At 40.6% G+C, this 21,206-nt stretch overlaps 1 protein-coding gene across 6 annotated transcripts in view; it reads left to right on the top strand.

The window, feature by feature from the left end:
* The first annotated feature begins 278 nt into the window (after positions 1-278).
* The window catches only part of LOC123757424 (WD repeat-containing protein 48), a 32,998-nt gene continuing 12,070 nt past the window's right edge, over positions 279-21,206 (top strand). For 3 of the 6 annotated variants that reach the window (XM_045740986.2, XM_069327209.1, XM_069327210.1), the window contains exons 1-9: positions 279-412; positions 4,116-4,224; positions 9,458-9,575; positions 13,212-13,428; positions 14,322-14,371; positions 15,348-15,510; positions 18,633-18,773; positions 19,552-19,706; positions 20,376-20,561. In XM_045740986.2, the coding sequence (XP_045596942.1) occupies positions 9,516-9,575; positions 13,212-13,428; positions 14,322-14,371; positions 15,348-15,510; positions 18,633-18,773; positions 19,552-19,706; positions 20,376-20,561 (972 nt within the window). In that variant the 5' untranslated portion in view covers positions 279-412; positions 4,116-4,224; positions 9,458-9,515. Of the gene's footprint in view, positions 661-1,369; positions 1,547-4,115; positions 4,225-9,457; positions 9,576-13,211; positions 13,429-14,321; positions 14,372-15,347; positions 15,511-18,632; positions 18,774-19,551; positions 19,707-20,375; positions 20,562-21,206 lie in introns of those variants that run through there. The other 3 variants (XM_045740985.2, XM_045740987.2, XM_069327211.1) reach the window with 3 other exon arrangements.

Below are 21,206 nucleotides of genomic sequence, written 5' to 3'. Positions count from 1 at the left end.
TATATAATAAGCTTAGATACAGACCTTATCCTATATGAGGAATTAGAGAGTATAGACCAAGAGCCAGGTATGAGTTCATGTAATATTCTCATCTCACAAGGATGGTTAGTCATACATGGAATCAGAAAACATGAGATGCCAGTCTCGTCTACTAGTCTGCACACGCAAACTTGAATAAAGCACAAGAGCATCTTTCAATATCCGTGAGTGTATGAAGTAGTTACATAGCTCAAAGTATTGTCTACCACTGCACACATAGAATATAATAGTGGAGTGTGGTAGGTGGAGTGTGGTGGAGTGAGGGTGTGCGCGGGGCGCGCCTCAGCTGTCTCCCCTGCGGCTATCATGGTAAACAAACAAGAAGTTGTCTCGCAGCAGTCCGGACTTACACACAGTTTGTCTCGTGCAGGAGGTGAGTGTGTGACCCGTGCTGACCCCTGACCCTGGCGGGGGCTGGTGCTAGGTCAGGCCGTCACCCTGGCCGTATATCCCACCACACAGTACAGAGTCGTGTCGGGAAACGAGCGGTAAATGTCAGCCCGGGACCAGTTTAACTACATGCCTACAAAGTTTGATATATATTCCAAAGTTGGACACGGTGTGTAGCTTAAGTTGCCACAATACTCTAACAAGTAAAGGCAAGATCAAAGAAAGAACAATGTAAGTAATGTTGCAACTTTTATAAGTACACAGATCCATGTCAGGGTCAATGTATGGGATTGAGGATTCACGATTAAAGTAGTTTAACGCATTTATTAATTTTGTGTGTGTGTGTGTGTGTTACATCCCCATTAGCCATCAATTTGAAGTGTTACGTGCATTATTAATTAAAATATTTATATTTTTTTGCATGTGAAAGACATATTTATGCACATATGAATCTCCAGATAGACTCAAAATAAAGAACTTATTAGATAAAGAACGTCTGGCACATCTAAACACGAGTGTCCCAGCTTAACCGTTAGCAGGAACTGTCTTCAGCCTGCAGCATACGTAGCACAGGAGACCTCATGCTTTGAACTGGTGAAAACTGCCAAGGTAATTGAATCTAGCGCCTGAATTGGTCTCTGGAGGTAGACCGATGATGTCACAGTAACATCACAAACTTATCCTACCTAATGAACATTCTTGCATTTTCAAAACAGCAGCCACCTACTCTGCTAAAATAATTTTTGTTTATGTGGTATATATGAACTTTTTTTAAGCTTTTGATAAGATATCACATACAGTAATGGGCTGGCCTAGGAACTTTAGGGACATGGGATCAATTATGCACTAATGAAATTGATAAAATGATGGTTAAAACACAGCAGCAAAGGGTTAGTTACCAAGGTACTACATACATTGATATACCTTGCGATGATTTCAGGGCTCAACATTCCCACGGCCTGATCCTCGACCAGGCCTCCGTTAATGAAGTACAGTATTGGAAGGTTCCATTTTAGGTTTAACCCTTCTTAGGATATACTGTACATCAAAGATATAGACGACTGTCATGAACAACATCTTCAGATTTGCACCTGATGTCAAGATCTATGGGAAAACGGTAATAAAAATGAGTGTGCAAAAAATTTATATAAGGCTCAGAGGGTAAGAGGACAGACATGCTCTTCAATATTTAAAAATGCTTAACCTTGCATATAGGACATAACAGTACACAGCATAACATTGACCTCACAGTAGGGAAAAAAAGAAAAGCACCAGAAGCTGGTCTCCTCAACAGTCATAGGGGAGTGGAGATACAAGATCAACCACATTATTAAAGGCAAAAGCCATCAGAAAGATAGTGCACCAGAACAAGGAACTGCTTGAACAACATTTGCAATGCTGATTTAAAGTATTTACATATCTAAAGTTTTTGTCAAAATCCATGTGGTAGTTAGCTCCACACCGTCACCATCAGATGGCAGCCCTGGTGACCGAAGGGTCCTGGGCAGCTACCCCAGTCATTCATGCACCTGGTAGGCCTCAGCAAGGCCCCCATGGTGCATCCTGCCCGTCCTTTATTGATCATGTGGCAGCACCTGGTGGTTTGCCTTGGCTTCTGTTCCTTGCATTGCAGCATGGCAAGGGGGCAGGGGGGGGGGGGAGTACCAAGGTGTTATGGCTCTTTATCTTTCCAGTGGCGCTTGCTTCAGGAGGTCTTGTCCTGGGTGTTCACCTCCTCACATTAATGTTTGAGGGAACAGCTTTCATGGGGCTTGCTGGCCTTCAGTTGGCATTGTTCACTGCACCCTTTTCTTATGTTCCCTGGGGTGGAATTTTTCCTATGAGCTCAGGGTGGCTAGCTCTGCCTTCCTGCCCTTGTGCCGGATATGTTGTGGTGTAGTCTTTTCCCTCTATGCGTTACCTATTTCACCAGGTTTTTAAGGTTGGCTGACTCCTGGTGACTCCTGACTCCTAGGTGGTTTGTGGTGCCAGGGTCTCAGGCAGTGTGCTGCCCTTGTTATCTGTACAGTACTCATGTTGGCTGCTTGTTCTAAACTTGGAGTGATACAGAGATAATTAACATGGTCTTTGTGTGTGTGGATGACTATGTAAGTTTGTGATGTACTCTACATTTTTTTGCCTGTTGCATCTTTCTTTAAGGCAGCAGTACGAGGTGGCTTTGCATTCCTTCCGTCTTTTTCTATCTTTGTGGGATCTTTCCTCTGTGTCGGTGCCTATTGTGATGTCTTTTGTTTCCTTGCTCTTCCTTTATTGTCAGTTAATGCTTAATTCTGTTCCCTCATATTGTCTGGTCTTGGCGAAGTAGTTTTTGATAGATTTGGTTATGTTCCGTCCCTGAGTTCTGAGGCCCAGCTTGCCTAATTTTATATAAGGCAGTTCATTTCAGCCAGCTAACTGTATATCCTTGCTTTCATGATGGCCTGATGTTTGCGGCTCTGACAGAAAGCCTGAGTGCATTTGGACAATGTGTGAAACCTCAATTGGGTTTCAGTGGAAGCCTCAGGATCCTTGGAGGACTCGGTTTAATCACAGGTTGCATTGCTTTTGAGCATGTCGTGGCTGAGTTGGTTACGGTACATACTTGGGAGTACCCAGTGTGCAGGTTTGAATCCCCATCATGGATTCTACTGATTTTCTCATTTATATATCACATTAATGTGATTTCTTTGTACATGAGCTTCTTTGACAACTTCTTTGTCTTGGCTTATATCTCAACTTAGAGCTTTTGGTGCTTCAACAGGATGTTGGGCTGGCATTATTTATTGGGTGTCCCCTGGCTTCAGAAGCTGGGTGCTTGGTATGCAGCTAATATTCTGCTATCTTCCTCCTTGGGTAAACCCTGGCCACATTATTCTGTTTGTTACTACAGTGTGTACTGTACTTCCTTCTCGGACATGTTGCCTTACTATCTCGAGGTGCTATTGTAGTTCAGTCAAGGAGCTACCGATGGTGAGCTCTCAAAAACTAATAATAATAATAATAATAATATTATTATTATTATTATTTTATTTATATAAAAAGCACAGTACAATACTTGTTTGATACATGATACAGTAGAAACTTTGTAGGTAAGAAATGTACATTACATAAAAGCATTAATATGAGGATGGGGGAATAACTGGGAAGGGAGCATTAGATTGTTATACTGTACTTCAATCATAGCTATCTATACCTTTAATTTATACCAGGTGGGTTATTCTCCATTTTGGATTTCTCTCTCATCTCCATGCTCCACGTGTAGTGAGAGCCATGTTCTGGTCAGGGCTCCTGGTAGATGCGGGTTGGTCTGAGAGGCTTGGTTCATCTCCCTAAGGCATGGCTGAATCGCCCTTTACCTCGAAGGCGCAACTGATGGTTCCTCCAGAAAAGGGCATTTCATTATATTTGATGTTTGTTTCTTGTTGGTATAATCCCCCTTTCTGCATTTTCTAATTGATAAAATAATTAAAAAATTATGATAATTTGAAATCATACGAAAAAGATTTTTTTATGCATCACTGATTTCTTCCTGTATCTTAAATACCCTATAATAATTAGAGATAATTAAAGTATTAGAGATTGCAGTAAGAGAGTGATGAAGATCAACAGCTATATATATAAACAACAAAACAGAACGGCACAAAGGATTAAATTATGAGACTAGAGAAAGTTTGTTTATGGTGCAGATATCGAGACAAGAGGGAGGGAGGTGGAAGACCGGGTGTTAATGGTGAGCAGACAAGGACATCCGTGGCAGTCACCTTGCGCACGACGGCACCTGTCTGCTCTACATAGGTGACTACCATCTTATATGTTTGAGTTATGTTGTGCAGTATGACGATGTGCATGTATCAGTACCCTTGTAAATTGTCTAAATAAACCATTTCTATAGCACAGTAATTGGCTGTGGAAAATTGTATCAGGGTGAAAGCCCATGTATACTGCATATTGTATACGGTATTCCGTATTGAAAATTTGCTCGTGCTAATTATTGATATGTATACTACAGTACTGTACATAATAATGTTCTTTAGATATTAAAGAAATTGTGTGTTGAAATGTGAAAAATTGAGAAAGCCTGCTTGATATATGTACAGTATACAATTCAATTTAATTACCCTGTACTGTACAGTTTGTATTTGAAGTATTTCCTATTTTATGTGGTGGAAATGTTTTGAATAACTTCCCAAAGTTATCAAAATGTTTTAGGATAACTTATTGCTAAGAAGAACACTTCTGCTTGAAATGCTATGCATATTAATGGCTTTGCAAGAATGTAAAAATACCAATCTTACATAATCTCACAAACCCATTATACCATTTTGTAAATAATAATAATAATAATAATATAATATTATTATTATTATTATTATTATTATTATTATTATTATTATTATTATTAAAAATGAAGGCCTGTGAATAGTGAGTGACAGTGAATTGTAAGAAAGGGCTGTGATGTGCTACTGTGTACACTTGAAGGAAAATGTAGTGAGTGTAAGAGATACATAGGCATTAGTTTACTAAATAGTGTACAAAGTGGTGTAGGGGAGTATATTGATGGGACACGTAAGGAAAAATACTTGGTGATCTAAGTGGACTGCTGGATTTAAGTGATGAACAAAGCAGGTTCTGTTGTGCATCTCAGATGTTCACCCCATGACTGCTTGTAGAGAAGGTACATGTGAGGTGGTGGTGTAAGATCTACATCATATTTATGGACTTGGAAGAAGCACGTGACAAAATTTTTGAAAGCGAGCTTTATAGAATGAACGTCAATAGAGCTGGCAGTGCTTTTAACCCGCAGTAGTATCTGTCTCAGGTGTCTGGGAAAACTTTGTTAGTATCCTGTCGTACACAGCACAAGAAATTTAAATAAACTAATGTCAGTTATGTATTTACTTTAACATATATCTAATCTACTCCTCACTTTGACATCACCATGATAGGCCATTCTATATTTCAGAAGAGCTCAAGGATACTAACCTAGGGTTAAGTGTAGTGAAAATTTGTGTGTATTATCAGGGCCTTCTGAAGTCTCTCTCAGGCGTCTCCCAATTTTACCCTGGGCTTTCACCTCGTCAGGGAGCCGCCGATAAAATAAAAATAATACAATAATGTACTTCTTTCACCACCTCTACTACTAACACCAGCGGAGTGCACACTGGAGTCACCCGTTAATGAACTTAAATATGAAGGGGCTCAACGTCATACTATAATTGAGGGTTCGGCTCAGAACTGTCCCATTGTTATGAGTACACACCCAAACTGAGCCACTATGACTTATTCTCTCTCTCTCCTTGTTTAAGGGTGACCTCTTTGTAGTTCCCTTTTTTGTGTCTGTATGCTGTCATCTGCCTGCAAATATTTCTCTCTTTCCTCATAGTAATCCTCACCAGGACAACGTCAAACATGCTTGTCGAACAGACAAATACATATTACAAACAATAAAGAATAACATGGTAATATTAGGTAATGGTGCTACAAAAATGGCATCACTCTTCCCTATGAACAATACACCATCTGATGATCTCTGCTAAGGCGCCTGTCTGCTCCTCTTCAGCAACCCACTGTGCCTCGGTCACCTCACTGCCTTAGCTAGGATTTTTACATGAAATTTAACTATCCAAAAAATATTAACACACTCGCCTTGCATTTCGTCACACATACTACATGAATCCATCCACGTCTCAAACATATATTGTTGCCCTCACAACCCTTTGCATCTCATCGGGAAGATCAGCTACTCTCGCCACACAAGAAGTCTCCTCTACGGTGATTGATCTTTCTGGGAATCACTACTGGGATCATCCATCAATGGGTCTTCAAATTAAATAGATCCTGTTGACCAGACCACACACTAGAAGTTGAAGGGACGACGACGTTTCGTCATCCCATTGATTGGTCTTCCTCCAAAATAATCTTTCCTGCCTCTACTCTACACAGACGCCGTCTTGTAGAATCGGCTCTTATACACAATGTACCCAACATGAACTTGAGTCCTGGCTTTGTTGCTGTGGACTCTTCCCTTTCACAGTATATACTCAAATGCTCTAATCTTTCTAACAAACGTGACTTAACATAAGCTTACCCCTTCCATTTATCTTTCTTTCTCTTTCCTTTTCTTTCTCTCTTCTCCCTTTTTCTGTTCATTGTCTTCTCCTACGCTCCCTTGCTATCCTCTTCTTACTCCTATTACTATCTCCTTCGGGGGTTATAATAGGAGCTGCCTCGTATGGGCCAATAGGCCTTCTGCAGTTCTCATTATTACTTCTATCCCCTACACCTTACTTTCCTCCTCAGCTCTCTCTCGCCTATTTATTGCCTGTCCCTACCTCCTCATCACAATCGACTTGAGAATGGTCCAGGACGGACCGATACGTCGTCGTCCCTTCACCTTCTAGTGTGTGGTCTGGTCAACATACTTCAGCCACGTTATTGTGACTCATCGCCTGCATAAGTAGATCCTCTTGCAGCAGCTTCTGTATCACTACTACATCACTTTATGATAAATCGTGTCCACCATGTACCACTACTACATCAACTCTGGATGCACCACATCCCTCATACATGAACCTGTAATTCCATTGCCACAAAATAATAAACTATATCCTCCCATCGAAACATAAATAACATTCGTTAAATAAAAACATCCTCACAATTCCATTTTCTGTCCCCCAGTCTCTACCATGGAGGTATTTCCCTACCTGGATGAGTCCATACCAAAAATCTGTCCGCTGGGGGGCTCTCCCCCTCAGTCAACCCCTGACCCTGGCCGAGTAAGCACCCTTTGCTCCTGCCTTCATAATATCAATTCACCCTAAACTCGTTATATCACTCATTATATATAGGGGGCCTGACGGCTAAGTGGACAGCGCTCGGGATTCGCAGTCCTAAGGTTCCGGGTTCAAACCCCGGTGGAGGCGGAAACAAATGGGCAGAGTTTCTTTCACCCTGACGGCCTGTTCACCTAGCAGTAACTAGGTACCTGGGGAGCTAGACAGATTCTTTGGGCTGCTTCCTGGGGATGTGTAACAAAAAGGGGGGCCTAGTTGAGGATCGGGCCGTGGGGGACGCAAAACCCCGAAAGCATCTCAAGATAACCTCAAGGTAGATCACCATTATCTTCACAAACTTTCTAATCAACGCTCATAAACAAATACAAGATCGCTGAGCACATGATCTCATTGCAACAAGCAACAGATATCAGTTTACTAAGCTCTTACCGCGAAATATGGAGATTGCGATGCTCGTCGCACAATGTCCAAATATGGTGCTCTGCTAAGTCGCCCCCACAACTCTCCCTTGACTGCCACTAATCGGCCCCTCTCAATCTTGACTTGCGTAAGAAGGGTCATGGCACAGGTGCCAATTAGGTACACCTTCCCAACCAATCGTCTTGTGGGATTCACCACCGTGGGTCTCCAGGGCACCACTACCCAACTGGCTTCGGGTCGCCTCTACTCGTTGCTACTACAGGTATTTAAAAAGAGAGATGTCACTAATCGCCCTCGCACAGTATCCTTATGCTTAGCTCGCGGAGCTCCTCAGAAATTCTTCTCCATAAGCCACAAATATCTTTCTTCCTCTGGAGCGAAGACATGCGTCCTTCTCTTCAGACTTTCTCACGACATGCGACGTCTTAAGACCTTTGCACATGACAGGCTCCTGCGATGACGACACTTTTGCACACGGTACATCGCATACAGTCGACCTCTCACTTCCAAGTTTTATCAAAGATAAAACTTGTTGCTCATCATAGTCACAAAGATGAGTCACGGATGCAAGCGATGAGTCACAATAACGTGGCTGAAGAATGTTGACCAGACCACACACTAGAAGGTGAAGGGACGACGACGTTTCGGTCCGTCCCTGACCATTCTCAAGTCGATTGTGATGAGGAAGTTGATGCAGGCAATAAATAGGCAAGACAGAAGTGAGGAGCAAGGTAAGATGTAGTAGGGGGGGGATAGTAATATCCCCTATCTATATAGGGGGATACTATCCCCTCTACTACACATGACAGGCTCATTTTACGGGCTCACCATAGCCCGTGCTACATGGACACTTCGTTCTGAGTAGCTAAATCTGAAACAACAACAACAACAACAACCCCTCTACTACACCTTACCTTGCTCCTCACTTCTCTCTTGCCTATTTGTTGCCTGCATCAACTTCATCACAATCAACTTGAGAATGGTCCAGGACGGACCGAAACGTCGTCGTCCCTTCACCTTCTAGTGTGTGGTCTGGTCAACATAAGTCACGGATGCTCATCCGTGACATATCTCCTCCTCGGTCGCAGTTAATGACGGTTGCTTCCACTATTTAATTCCCTTGACTCTTCACTATGGCCAGGTGGGGAATTACTGTGTGTGGGGTGGACTCATATCATGAGACTACATGGGGGATTCATTACAGTATGAAGTACAGTAGTGCATGTTTAAGGCTTCGTGGTATAATTAATGATTCGTTTTATAGGGTTATGCTATGGTATGTGTGATGTCATTTTGTTAATAAGTTTATACATTTATTGGGTCATAAGGGAGGTCATGGTATGGATGTTGGAGAGGGCTGGGAACCCTAGCATATAGACCTAATGTTAGTTGTTGGAATATATCATATTTAACATTGTGTAGAAATTGTGTGATTTTAGCACAGCAAGAGAGATTTATGTAGACTAGTTGAACATTTTATTTACAACATTAAAGACTGTTAAATGTGAAATTGTTTAGTTCATTTAGGAAAAATTAAAGGAAAATACTGAATGATTTGAGTGGAGGTGCACTCTTGAGTGGATGTGGGTCACTCCAGGCAACACCCTTTTGGACCCCATTATAACACAAAAAGACTGGCCTCAGGCTGGGCTTGGGGAGTAAAAAAAAACTCTTGGAATTCACTGCATGTACAGTATACCTTGGTTATTAAAACATCCCATACTCATCCTGTGGGCTGTAGTGAGGAAGATCGCAGAGGCAAATAATGGGCTGAGAATGATATCTAGTTAATGTTTCTTTTTTTTCCTTTTAAGAGTTGAGCATGACAGCTGGCGCCACATGACTGATGAAGGCAACTAGGGCATTAACACAATGTCGATGATTGCAGGCCACAGGCAAAACAGTACTCACTCCACAAGAAAAAAAGTTCAGGTATGTGCTATATAATTTTTGCCTTTAATTTACCGAAGAAAGAGTCGGGTATATGTAAAAAGATCACAAGGTTGTCCCATGGTAGTAAAGATCAGCATTCAGTACAGAACTGTTAAAATTGATGGCAATAATTTTATCATAATTTCACTCGTGGGCATTCTTAAAATTGTTTAGAATGAGCATATTGATGTGCGTTAACTCTTCCATTGCTGCATGCGTGTGCACTTTTTTCCCCAGTTGATTTGCTAACTATTTTTAGTCATATGCATCTTGATGTAGTGCTTTTAAATACTGTAGTTGTAAGCATAAAGATGATATTGGAATGTAATAGAAGTCATAGGGACTTTATGCAGTCATATATAAAGTGTACAGGAGAAGAAGAAAGGAAGTTGTTGCTAAATCCACTATATTGTGGAGGTCAAATTGAGGAATAGGATAAACTTGGAATATAAATCAAGAGAGGATGCTAGAAGGTGTACCGATATATTGATTTTGGTGGTTGCAACCTATTGCACTAACAGTATCGGCATTGGAAAAATTTAAGTCAATATATCGACAATTTTTTGTTTCCATAAGCGAGTACAATTCTAACAACTAACAAAAGTTCTAAGCATCGGTATTAGTATCAGATTATTTCTTTTTCTGGAGGGTGACCCTATGGCTCTTCGGAGCTTATCCAGGCTGATAATGCTATATTAGACTTTGCCATCAGTCATGTGAATGGAGTTCTTAGGCCTTCTGGGGACCACAAGCCAGAACCTGGCCCCTTCAGGGAGGCACGAGGAGCAATGGCCTATAGAAACCCTCATGTGGTTGGAAGCCATCTGCCATCAACCGGGTCAGCACCCAGAAAGGTAAGCGCCTCAAAACAAACCCCTATTCTGGTTAACAAGTTGCTACTGAAAGCCAAATTAGTGTACAGACCTCCCCAAACAAAAACGAGTCAACTCATGCACCGCCTGAGCCGTCATGGTCTTTGGACAGGGTTCTCTCTTATCTCTCTTCCCCTCGGTTTGTTGTGGCCCCTTCGGTTCAGGATTCTCTCTCAAAGGCTCTTTTCCTGTTGGCAATGGCCTCTAGGGGTCGGGCTGGGGAGCTTCATGCTCTCCTCCGGCACAGGGGTTTCTGCTCTTTTGGATCCTGGTGATAGATTTGTTCAGTTGCAGCAGTCTCCTTCTTTTCTGGCAAGGAATGAGACGGCTGCTTTCCAGAGGGGTCCTTGGATTGTTGATGCTTGGTTGGTCAGGCCGGGGAGTGCATCATGTGTTGTGTCCGGTTGCGGCTCTACCCCGTTATTTGCGCGCCACGGACTCCATGACTGGGAATGCACTTTGGGTTGATCTGGTTTCCCTTCTTCCCTGTTCCAGGGTTTGGGTCTCCCAGGTTGTCCACCGGGTTATTCAATCCAGCCAGACTGTGGTCTATCCCCGTGCTAACAATGTTCGTAAGTTTGCTGTGCTTGCTGTCGTCTTCAGTAACATGTCTTGGGCAGACATTTGGGTGTGGAGTTTTTGGCAGTCGAACAGGGTTCTGGCTGCACATTACCTGGTGAATGTTCCTGGGCCTAGTCGGGCCTGTATCACTTTGGGTCGGCAGTTGTAGCCAGTTGTCTTGACCTCGCGTTGAGGAGCGAGCAACGACGGCCTCCAGGGTAAGTCCCTCTTATTTTCGTCTTTTGGTAAGTAGCTTGAGTTTTCTGGGCTCCCCCCAGAAAACCAGCGTTGAATGTAAAGAAATGCCATTTTCTGGATGAGACCTGGAGTCTCCCCGGCAACCCTTCCTCTCTCCGGTTGTCTTTCGTCTTTTGTGAGGGAAAAATTAGGATTAAGGACTTGCCCAAAACGCTATGCGTGCTAGTGGCTGTACAAGAATGTAACAACTCATGTATATATAAATAAATAAAAATTGTCATCTTCTATGGGTATGGAGGTAAGAAAATGGTTCTGCCTCTTCCTTGTCTAAAGACAGATTGGATTGGTTTCCTGGTTGGCTTGATGGTGAGCCCATTTTCATTGATATTTGAGACTATATTCAAGAAACTGGTTTGGCTTGCTTGAGACCATTTTGGGTGTGGATGTTCAGTCTATTGGGCATCTTTCTCTATGTGAAGATGTTTTACCCTTCTACAAACTAGTTTCCTTGTTTCCTGCTATGGATTTGGTTTGTATTTGCTCTGCGGAGGATGACTGCCCTCTCTTATCATTCCTACTTCTCTACCCAGCTGTCCAGGCCATGTGGGTCTAGGACACTTCTGAACTTTTGAAGTAGGGACCATTCATCAGAGAAGGACCTGGTCTCTCCTGCCTGCTTTCCCCGTGTTGCTGTGGTGTCTTTGGTAGCATACAATGCCTTATTTTCTTGAATTGATAAAAGGGAATATTCTTGAGCATTCTGAAACTTTCACTGGCATTACATGGAGCACTTTTGTTAAGTTTACACCAAATACTCTGGTTTGGTTTGGTTGTTCTTGTTCTTGACAGTGCATAGTCTTGGACTGCTAACTGGGATTTGTTCTCCTTTGAGAACTTTGGGAACTGGCTTTTTGTTTGTGTTCAGGGCTGTTTCTTGCAAGATGTGAACCTCCTGTTAATTTACCTGATTGTTTGCTCTCATTGTTGTTTTCTCAGTGCGCCTCTTGGTTCATTGGGGATTATCCCCCATCATCTCTTGAGAATCATCTGGCTTTTCCCCCAGGCTCTTTTGTTGTAATGATAGATTATGGTAGTGGTAGTTCAGGATAGTGTGGTGTAGCAATAGTTGAGTACAATGTGATGTAGTGATAGTTCTGTACAGTGTGTTGTAATGATAGTTTTGTTTGCAATATGTTGCAAAATCATTTGCAAAGTTCATTGCCACAATGGGTCACAACTGTAGTAGAGTGCAGTATGTGAGCGGTGTCCTGCATGGACCCTCACATTGGTCTGGGGAGCAACTAGTGGCGGCTTGTATTCATTCCTACCAATTCCTTACTTATTTTTGACGCGCCTCATAGTTACCTATGGTGTGTGTGTGTGTGTCAGGTGGTCAGCCTGCCTCCTCCTGCCCCCTCCCCCCAAACTAACGCCGGGGACAGGAGGGGTGGACGGGAGGGGGTAGGAGGGGTAGGAGAGGGGGGAGCCTATACCTAACCACTTGGCTGAGTCGGTAGAATGATGACACCTGCTTCGTGCAGGTGTCTGCGTTTGATCTCTGATGGTCTTAATGATTGGGCTTCCTAGTGATATTTACATACTGGCTTAGTGCTTTCTCCTGATAATTACCAATTGCCTCATAGGTGAATAGATAATTACTAATTTGGTAATGCAAGCCTCAAGCTCTACAGGCCATTGGCAATGTTTATAGGTCATGTGAATTCATGCACTGCTGAGAGTCACTAAAGCCATGAGAAACTAATATGCAAACAAATCAATATACAGTATTTTGGTGAAATTTTAAAATATTTTCTGATTCTCTGTTTTATAATAATAATATTCAGTTAATTTTCTGTTTTAAATGTTTAGAGCAAGAGCAAAAATTGATTGCCATGCTGTTGTTGCCCCTTTAAACCTCCCCCAAAATAAATATGAAATCAAAATGTAAATTTATTTTGTAATATAATACATGTAGCCGTAGTGAAATCTTGAAACTTTTTTGCAGATTTCTTTCGTCATTCGTGATGAAGTGGAGAAGTTCCATCGATCATCCGTTAATTCATTACAGTATGATCCATACCTGCAAAGATTGTATTCAGCAGGCCGCGACTCCATCATTCGGATATGGAACTGCAAGAACCAGAAAGAGCCATATATCCAGTCTATGGAACACCATACAGATTGGGTTAATGACATTGTACTATGCTGTGGGGGAAAAAATTGTGAGTTGTTGCTTATTAATTGATTGTGATTTATCATTTCAGTCTTATTGAGGTTATTTAAGCTGAATTTTTGTGTTGTTAACATTATAGAGAAATAAGACTGGTGAAAGATTAATTTGTGGAAGTCTATATCAGTGTTCAGGGTGCTGTACTTCATTATGAGTTCACATTGAGGCTTCAAGAACCTCTTAGTACGGTCCTTTAGTACGAATTGTAGGGTTCTAAAACTGGTAGAGTATGTCAAGTTTGTTATTATTATTAGTTTTTAATTTGGTGTATCCATGCCAAGTGGCCAAATTTGAATAATAATTTACAGTTGACAAACCAGCCATTTCTCTCAATTTGCCACACTGTAAAAATTAACGTGTTTTCCCTAACCAGAAACATAAAAATGCAACTGTTTGGTCAAACTAGAAATATATGAACCCGAGCAACCCACCTAACCTGTCAAGGCCAATGTATGGAAAACATTAATATTACAGTGCTTTAATTTGTAATAATACATTGCATTTTTAATGGACTGGTTCTGTAAAAAAAATTACTTGTTAGGCAAGTGGTTTAATAACCCCAGTCTTCCATGTTCTATACATGTTCAGTGAAGGGTTTCCATCAGAAACTGAAGACATTTTGAATTAGACGTGTTTTATTCTAATGTAGGGTCAGATTATAGAATCCCCCACAACATTTGTTCCAGACAGTCATGCTATCGTTTCTTTGTCGGTAATTTATTGTGTTCTGTATGTCAACAACTAATGGAGAGACAGGGACAGAGGGCTGAAGGGGAAACAAAAGAGAAGAGGAAAATATAGAGACTTGTGCAAGAGATTTGGATAATATGTATTTCCATTTGATTTTCAGATAACTATTGCAATTAAATTTGTTTTCCATTGCAGTAATATCAGCCAGCTCAGATACTACAGTGAAAGTATGGAATGCTCACAAGGTATGTTCATGTAGTTTATTGATATAGTAATGAGTGTGTGTGTGTTAGCATCAGCTAGTGGTGGGGGAAGGGGAGGAGGATGGGATTGACAACAGTGTTGGATCTTGCAGGACAGTGCTCAGTTATGTCTCTCCCACCCGAGAATCCAACCCGGGCTCCCAGATTGTGCATTGAGAACCAAGCCAATTGTAATGCAGTATTGCTTGGCATTCATGACTTAATCTCAAGTCCAATGGGTATTGTTTTGGCATTGTATATTAGACTGTGGATTATTTTCCACATCTCTTTTTATTCTAAAGCATTTAGTGTGTAGCACCTTGGGGAGGAGGAAGCTTGTGGGAGCTTCTGAGTAAGCTTCCCCTCACTTCCCCTGAGTGAGGGGAGCTTTCTCAGAAGTAAAGCATTAACTTCATTAACTCCCTGTTCTTGCCTATCATGTCCCACCTTACTCGAGATATATTTAACATGGCAAAGAGAGAGGGGGGTGGCCTTCCTTCCCTGGCCCGGTTCTGTGCTGATACTGCCATCTTATGGTGGCCATAGTAGTTGGTCAGTGACGGTTCTTTTGTTTTCTGTAGATTCAGTGAGCAGTTCACCTCTTGATGGATTGGCAAATGCTCTCCACCTGAGTTCCCAACTGCATTTAGAGTTACTCAAAGCCTGCCAGTAATGTGTTTCTCTCGATAAACTCAATGCATTAGGCTAAGAGGAGCTACTGAGCCTATTGAAGTAATGCTCAGAAAAGGGCATTTTATTTTACTTCACACTATATTTTCATGGTACTGTACATTAGTAGATAGTCTTGGAATAATAATTTGATATTTCTTATTTCTCTGTCCAGGATTTGCTCTCAAAGAAGTCGGCACAAAATATTTAAATAAATACAGTACTGTACATGAAATCCAATTTCACGGTTCGGTATCAATCAGTGTTTTATCGTATATTTCATTATAGATGACTTTTTATTTTCGTACAGGGTTTCTGCATGTCAACTCTACGAACTCACAAAGATTACGTGAAAGCCCTGGCGTATGCACGAGATCGTGAGCAAGTGGCATCTGCCGGATTAGATAAGGCAATCTTCCTCTGGGATGTTCAAACTTTAACAGCTCTAACAGCTAGCAACAATACAGTTACAAGTAAGATATGTTGCAGTCATTTTTAGTGTTCTAGAATGTTATAAGAATATTTAGGGTTACTTGTACCATATTTACCAGTACTGTATATAAGATGCAAGGATAGCATTTTGGGGAATTTATTTTAGTATGTTTCATCATGCTAGCTAGGCACCCGTCCAGGTACTGTACATCAGACACGGTAATTTTCAATCATTTTCATTTTGAAAAACTTGCATCCTGTCCATTGGAAAATATGTATATACATATTGCACAGTAACTTTGTAAGACAAATGTATAGCTGAAATCAAGTTTTTGGTTTAATTACACTTCTTGGTCCAACCACTTGGACTGATTGGCACAGTGACGGCCTCAGTATCTTGCAGGTCGGCGTTTGATTCCTGACAGTTGAAGTGGTTGGGCACCATTCCATCCCTCTGCTCTGTCCCAGCTCCTTGTCCTCATACCCCTTCCAAGTGCTGTGTAGTCATGCTCATTGACCATTCTCTCCTCATAATTACCCTGCCTTGCACATTCTTTGCTTCAAAAGAAAAATGAAACTATTCAAAATAATCTCCTTATCTTTGGTGTTGGTTATGTGTATATGGTTGTAACAATACTTCATGTGTGTTTTACTTAACAAATTGAGACAAAAGTATCGTGTGTCTTTGTTAGTCTTACTTTGTAAACTTCCTTTTCAGTTGGTGTGTTACTTGTAATTGGTCAAATATTTTTGTATTGCTTTTATATTGTGATTACACTGAATTATGGCTAGACGAGTAGTAGTCACCTAGAAGTACCTGCCTAGCTGTTCTTGCAAGGTTGATATTGGCTACTGCCCCACCTTCTAATTGTTCTTAGATTAATGCAACAATTCAGTTCCCACTGAGTGCTGTGCTTTTGGTGTCCAGTCTTTGTTTTTTCTTAAATATTTTGTTAAATTTGCAGTGGTTTTAGCACAGTCTATTTTCTCTTGGAGTGTGTTTCCAGTGAGGAAGCACTAATGCTAGACTGGTCCCTTGCAGTACCCCTGAGCTTATGGCATTGGCACAGTCAGGCTCCTATAATTTCTCTCTCAACTGAGGACAGGCTCCAGAGACAAACACCATTTCTACTATTGTTCTCTTCTTGGGGAGTAAGGATCAGTGATCATGCCCACTATAGAGGTGAAGCACCCACCCAGAGCACAAAGGAAATCATTAAACACACAACCCCTTTCAAACAATGGCAATGCATGAATCGCCAAACAAAGCTCTGAACAAATTTAACGATGTGTTTAAACACCTCTATCCACCGTCACCAGGTATTGACGCGAATGTTTCAGAGCTCTGGGAAGACACAAGGCAATCATGTCACTCTGTAACCTCTCACACATTTCAGTGACTCGGTGGCTCCTGCAGACATCAGTCATCATTTCCTATCTCATATACCTGGAGTGGGTTCTGGGAAGTCTTCTCCTCTAGCCCAGCCTTGAGTCAGGCTTTTGTTCAGACACTTGTATCTCCACCCCTCATTCCTCCCCCCCCATCCTTTTATACATTTGGGTACAGGAACATACGACTGCTGACTCCTGTTAGCAGGCCGAGAGCTTTCCCATGCCTTAGCTAATGGTAAGCCTTACCCACTAAGTTTCCCTGTAATATAACCTGCCTAATCATTTGACAACAAAGTACCCAATCACTGCTGTGAGAATAGAGACATACAGTTAAGGATTGGTGGCACCCAGTCAGGGTGCCCATTTCTTTAACATTGGTACAACATTTGCAGTTTTCCAGATATCTAAAAGCATTTTGTTTTAAAAGTTAGGTTACAGGCTAACCTGTGCATGGTTGCATGGTTAAAACCGTGCATGGACATGGAGGAGTGAATGAGCTTGAGTTACATCCCAAGTATGGAAGAGATCAACTCATCCTCTCATTTAGATAGTACCTTTTGCAAGTATGTGTACTAATGTACATAGATGTAATTGACAGATAGTAGACTTTGGTACTATTCATTTTATAGTCCGAAAAATAAAGCTAAAAACCAAACGTAATATTCCTTGGCCTAGCATAGCACACACATGTACTATATTAGGCCTCAGATAGCAGTGTATTAGGCCTAGGAAGGTTAGGTACGCTCCTTAAAATTAAGATATAATTAATTCCATAAGAAAATCACTGTTTACTAGACAGTTAACTCAACCTATGACCTATCAAAACTCTGATCTACACTTAACCTAGAGCAGTCCTCCAAGTACTTGCAGTGTCCACAAGCCAGCAACGGCGGTGTGGGTCTGCCTGCTACGGCTGCAAACTCGGGTCTGCCAACAATACTTCATCAGTAACAAGACTTGCAAGTCCCTCTATACACAACTTGCCAAAACATAACATAAACTAAGTAATTCACTAATAATAGAATCTGACACACATACTCCTACCTGGACATTAAATACATTTAGAAATTAATATCCCCGATGGTAACATCTACTGTTGGTAGTACTGTCCACGCAGCCAACACAGGCAAAATGATGTAATATCATGCATCCAAGACTTGATCTGATACAACATGTATGAAGGCACATATATACTGTACCTCTCCTCACACCATTACTAAACAATACTCTATAAACACGCCTATGCATTTTATAGATATAACAAGAATATACAAATTACTAGGAATTCAGTTTGTGATGCACACTGAAAATGTATAATACAGTAGTAATATTATACTTTAATAATAGTTACTGTAATTTTTACTGGAATGTTCTAATACATAAAAATACTGTAAACAAATGTATATACTGTGTGTTATGAGTTACATATATATACATTAGTTATGAGCTATTGTGATGACATGATGTGATAACAATGTGCCACTAGTGTCAAGTACTACTGTACTTGCCATCCTCTCAACGTTGTGCTGTTATGGTAAACCATAACTACAGTAATTCGTCTTCTATCAGCGGTATAGTACTAATAAATACAAATTCATGTCATGATAAGGGTCCAGGACGACCTGAAAAGTCGTCACTTTCATTTCATACGTGTGGGTTGTGTTACTTGTTTTAGCCATGTTATTGTAGATAACTCTGCATTCACATATAAATATTTGTTTATGCCTGTATATGGGAAATCAAATCCATACACTACTATTTTTATTTTCAGCATCATCCTTAAATGGCAATAAAGACTCCATCTATAGTTTGGCCATGAATGCGCCCGGAACCGTGATCGTGAGCGGCAGCACTGAAAAGCAGCTTAGAGTCTGGGATCCCCGCACTGGCAATAAACTAATGAAACTGAAAGGTAAAAATAAATTTGTTGGTACTTGTAATTTTACTGAACAATATTTGATGTGATAAATTGAGGTAAAATGATATCAGTTGCTCTAAGAGGAATTTGTAAATTTTATGATATTGTATTTTAATTTTGCTCTGTACATTGTGCATGAATAAGGGGTCAGTATGCTTTTCATCAGAAAGGTATTGCCTTTTGGATACTGTACAAGAAATACAAAATATTCTTTATCTTATATATGTATACTGTATATATAATACCCCCCCCCCCAGTGGGCAAAATGTGCTTGAGTAACATTTGATCAAAGTTGGGTCAATGTTTCATAAGCATCATTTGCACAGATTTGTCTAAGGTGATAATACATTGAATGTTTAAGGGACAACAAGATGCATAAATATCTGAATGGAGGACTTGTACCTAACATAAAATTTAATGCAGATTATCATTGTTACCTATATTGTACTGTATTATAGTGCTGCACGACTGCCTGTCTCATCACTGGGCTTAGACCTGGCATCCCTTCATAAGAATAATAATAATAAGAAGAATAAGAATAAGAATAACAATGATAATAATGTACTGTACATTATTGTATTCTTAAAAACCATAAGGAGCTTTTATTTGGAAACTAAAATATTTATGTGATTTTGTGTAGAACTATTTAAATTAATATAAAATTTGATTTCATTTTGTTTTAAGTGAAAACTTGAAGAATTCTGTACAGTATAATTAGTATTAATAGTTTGTGATTCTTGCCTGATAATCTGAATGTTTGTCTTTGATGCAGGTCACACCGACAATGTAAAGGCTTTAATAGTTAATCGTGATGGCACTCAAGCCATATCGGGCAGCTCTGATGGCACAGTCAGACTGTGGTCATTAGGTCAGCAGCGGTGCATCAAAACCATCAGGATCCACGAAGAAGGCGTTTGGGCTCTTCAGGTACTGAGTATTATGACCATCGCCATGACTTCATAGGTGAAAACAGTAGAGAACTGTATTTACACAGCACAATCCCATCGTAGCTCTTAGACTGATGAATTTAAATTAATCTCTTCACTAACCAGTTAAGTCTTTGTGTGTGAATATACAGTACTGCTTTTGAGATTGCAGTACTATAACTGTAGACATCTGGTTTTGCTGGTTTGTAGAATTCATACGCAGAACAAAATTTTATTCATTGCCACTATCTCGCTGTTTAAAAACATGGGCCCAGATTAACAAAGCAGTTACTCATGTACTTACGAACCTGTCCATCTTTTCTCAATCTTTGGTGGCTTTGTTTACAATTATTAAACGGTTAATGAGCTCCAAAGCACCAGGAGGCTGTATATAATAATAGCAACAGTTGATTGGGAAGTTTTCATGCTTGTAAACTGTTTAATAAATGTAACAACCAAAGCCGTCAAAGATTGAGGAAAGATGTACACATTCGTAAGTCCTTGCGTAACTGCTTTATGAATCTCGCCCATGGTTAGCAAAATACTGTATGTCTTGACTACTGACAAATGCTTATAAGTGTTCTTAGCTTACAAGAAAGTTCTTAGAAAGTGTTTTTCTTTTCTTAAATGGAAATTCTTCCTAGAACGTTTGTATTTGTTATTCCTCCAGGCAAATGAGACCTTCACTTCTGTATACTCGGGGGGAAGAGATAAACTCATTTACAAGTGTGAAACGCGTACACCAGATAAATACGTTTTGTTATGTCAAGAAGCTGCCCCAATTCTCAAGATGCTTTTAACTCCAGATAATTCATCACTCTATGTAGCCACTACAAACTCAGCCATAAGATGTTGGGTAAGTATGTCTTATTTTGTATAATTTTACTATCAGGCAGAAATGTGTGTCATTATATTATGAGGTACAGTCAAAACCCCACAGTTCTTCAAGTTCCTTCTACCAGTTATACAAAACATTGAACACAAGGGGAAGATTTCAAGAGGCAGTTAGACAAATTCCAGCTGGAAATGCTGGACGAGCCATGTTGTTATGGAAAAGTCAAGCTGTGGGCCACTCTTGGCAACGATCTTTCAGATATCAAAGACATTTTACACCTACCTTTTATATTCATATCTCTTAAATTGGATTACAACCATATTTTCTAGATGAAAGTGTGATATTTGACAATAAAAAATATGAATGATAAAAAGCATTAGATTTGATAAAGCTGATATGGTTGAATTGATTGGATGCCAGCAGAGTCCTGTCATGCACTCTCCATATAGTAGCACAGTGCTCTATGTCTTTGGCTCAGAACCGAGGGAGGGGGGGGGGGAGCCTTGCTGAGTGGGACAGAAATGGTTGCGCATGTTTCCTTTCATCTGATGCATCTATTCACCTAGCAGTAAAATCCATGAGTTTGGCAACTATTGTTGTAGAAAATAAACTAAAAGGTAATTTATTTGGTTAGTTGAGATTGTAGGAAATTAGGAAAGTAGAGGA

This window comes from Procambarus clarkii, chromosome 19, assembly GCF_040958095.1.
Source record: "Procambarus clarkii isolate CNS0578487 chromosome 19, FALCON_Pclarkii_2.0, whole genome shotgun sequence".
Lineage (NCBI taxonomy): Eukaryota > Metazoa > Arthropoda > Malacostraca > Decapoda > Cambaridae > Procambarus > Procambarus clarkii.
The sequence above is the reverse complement of the archived record's forward strand: the minus strand, read 5'-3'. Positions and strand labels throughout refer to the sequence as shown.